The sequence below is a fragment of the Atta colombica genome, unplaced genomic scaffold (genome assembly GCF_001594045.1).
Source record: "Atta colombica isolate Treedump-2 unplaced genomic scaffold, Acol1.0 scaffold156, whole genome shotgun sequence".
Taxonomy (NCBI): Eukaryota; Metazoa; Arthropoda; class Insecta; order Hymenoptera; family Formicidae; genus Atta; species Atta colombica.
This window is the reverse complement of record NW_017259246.1, coordinates 352,916-358,042: the sequence shown is the minus strand read 5'-3', so window position 1 is coordinate 358,042 and position 5,127 is coordinate 352,916. Positions and strand designations below refer to the sequence as shown.

The window sequence follows — 5,127 nt, the reverse complement described above, 5'->3', positions numbered from 1 at the left end:
ATATATATATATATATGTATATATAATTACGAAAACAATAACAAAATATATATGCACACCCATAGTGCCTGCTAACTTGACACAAAATGGAACGAAAATTAATTGCGTCTTTTTCGAAGAGAGATTTTGGATCTTTCGTGTACTTAGATTTAGAGAGACTGTATAGGAAATATATCCATACGATCAAGCTTAATCAAAATATATATTATTTTACGATTATTTCGATGTTACTTCAATTAACACGCTGAGGAACATTGCCATAGAGTCCGTTACTCCGGTACTTATGCATTTATGAAATATTCATTAAAAACAAGATAGTTTGCTTTTTTTTTTTAATTTATGTATATTCGTAGAACAGAGTTTACTTTATTTCCTTCGACGATTGTAATCATAAAGCGCTTTAAAACACATTGAGGAATGTGCCATTGTTAGAAAATAAAGTGGAATTTTCATCTTGTATTCTTTGTATGTTCCCTTACTTTCCCTTGTATTATTGTTTTCCTTGTACTGTTTCTAGTGAAAACTAGCCATATTATTTAACATATTATCACTTTGATATACTTCAATATACATAATATATAAAAAAAGTGTTTGTATTATTTTTTTATTGTTGAAAAGCAACATCTTTTTACAAAACAGCAGTTACACTAGTCGATCCGTTGATACATATAAATGTATCCTAATTCTTTCGGTGGGTTTTCCGATAAAGCAACCTGCAATAATAAATTTGTAAGAAAAGAAGCACCAAAATTTTCAAAAATGATAATCATCAAAATAGAACTCAAAGATCATCTAGAAATAATTGTCATACTTTTTCATCATTAAATATCACCCATCGGTCTTCCTTCAGTAAATGACAAACATAATGGCCTACCATCGTCGATGTACCCATATGTGATATAAAACCCACTAGTTTATATCCTAAAACAAAGAAGCGATTATGAAACTATTAAAAAAAAGTAAATTCGATCAATTTCTCTCAATGATATAAATGTAAATCAAAACTTCATAAATCGATAATAATATATCAATAATAATATAATAATATATAATATATATATAATAATAAATAAAATATAATCCGATTAATTCTAACTTCCTTCACTTTATTTTTACCCATTTTGGCATACTGTGTCCATATTATTTATAATCAAATATTTTATTTCGAATTAGTACTACAATCTGCAATTTGAAGATAGATGATTTAATTGACTCACGACTGCTTCCGTCTGTGAATGATTCTTTCGCTGGCGCCGCGTTACTCTCCGTTTCGGGAGCATCAAGCTCAGCTTGATGACTGAAAATCCAATCAGCCGCACGCTCTAAATTGTTGTTGGTCGCTTTGAGTGCTTTTGTCGCTTGTTCCCGCGTAAAACCCATGCCCATTACCATTTCCAAGGCAGCTTGATCTGGCACAAACATATCTTCGCCTAAAATCAATAATCAAATAAGTAAAGTCAATCAGCTATGATTCGATGCTAAAACGAATCAATTTACTAAATTTAACGTCGACTCCTGGTGGCACGAATGGTTCATCGAAGTCAGAATCCGCAATGTGTTCCATCACCCAATTAGTCGCAGCTTCGAGATTACGGTTCTCCGTAAAATATAGAGCTCGCTTGCACGCGTTTGGTGGAAAACCTATATCCATCAATTCCTTTAAAAGATTCGCATCATAAATGGGCGCTGGCGGCGTCGCACCATCCGGTAACAATTCCTCGCCGGACTGTAAACCCTTTCCGCGTAGAAAGCTCAGATCTATCGTGTCCGGCATCTCTATCGCCACGTCTAACTTAATAGGTGTCCAATCTTCTTTCACTGTGAACTTCTTCAGATGGATCAGCAAGTAATCTGGAAAGCTGGCTAATTTGGTAGTTCTAAAGAAATAATAAGAATTAGCTAAACATCGAATCGCTTGATTTTTATAATTATGAAATGGGATTCAGAAATATATAATAGATCATAATATTGTTGATTTCTATTAAACAGAATTAAGATGTTCGAATATTAAATTATATAAGTGAATAGGACAATGTTATTGCTAGCTAATCAATAATTATAATAATACTTACTTGTGTGCTATCGTCTTTTCATTTAATGCAGAACTGTAAAACTGTTCCACAATTTCTGTGCGACTGAAACTTTCAAGACATGATGATAATTTTATACGAGGTCTCACGGGATTATTAGAATCTAGCTTCTGCCCTTTCGCTTTGGCTTCCTTCTTCTGAGCCTCGTATGCAGCTACCTCATCCTAGATATATCGCTTGATTAATTTCGATATATAGCAACGGCATTATTTTCCAAAAAGATTATCAAATACGTTCAAATATACACACCTTATTCACTGCCGCTTCTAATGGTATCGGCAATGGCAGGATATATTCCGGTCGATTGGTGTACTTGACCTTGTTGGATTTGCCACACTGATATCTTTCCTCAACTTTAAATTTAAAACATTCCGTGGGACACACCTCATGTCGATTGTTGCGCTATTTAATCAATTTCCCAATTAAAATCTTTGACAATTTAACTTAATAATAAAGACAAAAACATTAATAATTACACTGAGTAAATTAATCAGGTAAAGAAGGAATTCCTGAGCATCTTGTTGTCGATTCGAGAAGAAACCGGCATGTCCGCGACCAATCAGGACCTTAAACATCCGCGGTGGAATACCCTGCCGCGACTCGTCATCCGTGCAGGATTTGCTCGGTTGATCCGAGTATTTGCCAGAGAGTAAGCCAATACCCAATTTCGCCCTGAAGAAATAGAGGTTCATTAAATTATATTTCAGAGTTTTAGACAATTGTAATATACTACCTTATCAAGTGTAACTCACATTTGAACATTAATGTCCGATGCCGGGTCGTTGTGATTATTAGCGAATATTATTGGCGCTCTCTCCACATATCTGAAATTTACTGGCAATTACTGGACGTCGATCCTATAATATTCCTTTTATCAGAGAGACTCTGTCAGTCCTACGTGTATAGTCGAAGTAAAAATCATTCGCGGAAAATGAAAACACATCATCGATGATTTTACGCACCTTTTAACGAAATCGGGAATAATAAACAGCATTTGCATGACACTGTTGAGGTAACAAGAATTTCCCAGATTAGTCAATCCAGTATAGCCGGAACCATATAATGGTATCAATTTGCTGGCTGCTTCTTGAAGGGACACCCATTCGCCAAACTTTTGATTTAGATCCAATTCTAATTCGATCATTGACTTATCTGTTTTCTCCATCTGAGCGATGTTGATACCCCAGTGCGACAGATGCGCTGTCAGATTCGGATCATCTACCATGTCGTCTTCATCATACGAAAACACGTCGGCTTTACCGCCCTTTGTGATTGTGCCCAGTTTCACAGCCAGAGGATAGCCAGTTGCACGATAGTGTTCCTCTGCGTGACCATTGCCACCACTTCCATCGTAGAACTTACGACCGCAGAGTATACTACCGTCAGTCAAATTAAGCCACAGATTTTGTGTGAGATCGCATTTCTCGCACTTCCAACCACTCGGTGGAATCTTCTTGCCATTGTCCAGCTGCTTCAGAGTTGCGGCATGTCTGGAAAGTCCGACAAACTTTATTTACACATTCTTACTTATAATAAAAGATTTTTACTTAAGATTTTAATAGAAGATTTTGTAATAAAAATTTCGGATACCTATATAATCAAATATTATTCCAGTGATTAAAAGAAATTCAAAGAAAAGTTTCTATATCTTTAAAATAAAATTTAAATACATTAATTCTGAGTGATGATTTAAAAGCAACATGAAAGTATTCAGTATGTTATTGTGTAAAGGATATTTGTGAAAATCTATTCTTTTATGGAACATATATAATTTCATAGACGCAGTCGCGCAATTAATTGTATATTAAGATTATCCTGTGGTATTAATAACACAATAAACTTTTCAAGGGACTCACTTTGATTCCGCTCTGACTTCTCCATCCCACATGCTAGCTACAGCTTCTACTTGCGCTACCGCCCATGCACCTTCCATTTGTAATATAGTTTTAACTGCATGTTCCACCTGTCAATAGTATTAAATATTTTAAATATACTCTTTAACAAAAAAGCTACTTAAATGTCGTGATCATTTTTTTCATAATAGTGACATATACTGCTAGATGCTCTGCTGCATGACCTTTCTCAGATTTTCTTGAAAGGTCGAAATAATCCCGTGTCATATTTTGGGAATAATACTTTGTCATATTTATCACCGTTTACGAAATAATGATTTTTTGTTTAAACTTATACATAGTATTTTTTGTCAAAAAATGTATTATCAATCATATATAATAGAGACTCTCAATTATACACAGAGATAGTAGAGATAATAGAGTCTGACCATGAGATGTCAAATTTTGATTGTCGTTTTTGTTGACTTCAATAAGTTGGAACAATAAGCTTGTATGAAATAGAATGAAACAGCATATGAAAAAAAAATAGTGTATATATATATGTATATATTGTATTTTATTCTTGTTTTAAGTTGCTTGGTCAAAGTTTGAAGTAGGATCTCTAATACAGAATCTCTAATACAGAATCTCAATCTAATACAGATAAATCCTACCTTTTCAGGCAACTCGCTCCCAGGATAAACAATAGTAAGAAAATCAGGTAGAATGACTATCTGATATGTCTCTTCATAGATATATTTCTGCTGATCAGGCATGAATCCACCTACTGTCCCTATCGCCAGTCGCGTAATTTTTTTTTCAGGTCCATCTCCTTGTTCCTCAGGTGAAATCTATAAAAAAATTTACACATATTTTTCATCAGATATAAAAAGAGTTATATAAAAATAGTTTAACAAATCTCTCTTGTTAATATAGAATCTATCAATTATTTCTATTTAAAAAAATCAAGCTTTTATTTAAACACAAAATTACATTTCAAATAACGATGTGAATGATAGGGTTAGTATGTAATTATTGACAATATAACTTGGTATCGACAAAATATTTGTACAGAGAAAGTCCTGTTTATTTGAACATTAAAATTGCTGTTGATACTACTTTCAGCTCTTTTTCTTTATTATATTAGACAAATAATATAAAATATTGAAAATATATAAATATGATACAAATATATAATTCTAACA

General features: G+C 33.3%; 1 protein-coding gene across 1 annotated transcript in view; it reads right to left on the bottom strand.

Moving 5' to 3' along the window:
• Positions 1–58: 58 nt before the first annotated feature.
• Positions 59–5,127, bottom strand: part of LOC108685756 (ubiquitin carboxyl-terminal hydrolase 5) — a 6,141-nt gene continuing 1,072 nt past the window's right edge. Inside the window, exons 3-13 of the mRNA XM_018190717.1 lie at positions 4,597–4,773; positions 3,947–4,053; positions 3,053–3,580; positions 2,843–2,914; positions 2,567–2,762; positions 2,340–2,492; positions 2,073–2,254; positions 1,498–1,877; positions 1,218–1,430; positions 812–921; positions 59–713 (exon numbers count right to left, since the gene is read on the bottom strand). Of these exons, the coding sequence (XP_018046206.1) occupies positions 648–713; positions 812–921; positions 1,218–1,430; positions 1,498–1,877; positions 2,073–2,254; positions 2,340–2,492; positions 2,567–2,762; positions 2,843–2,914; positions 3,053–3,580; positions 3,947–4,053; positions 4,597–4,773 (2,184 nt within the window). The 3' untranslated portion in view covers positions 59–647. The remainder of the gene's footprint in view (positions 714–811; positions 922–1,217; positions 1,431–1,497; positions 1,878–2,072; positions 2,255–2,339; positions 2,493–2,566; positions 2,763–2,842; positions 2,915–3,052; positions 3,581–3,946; positions 4,054–4,596; positions 4,774–5,127) is intronic.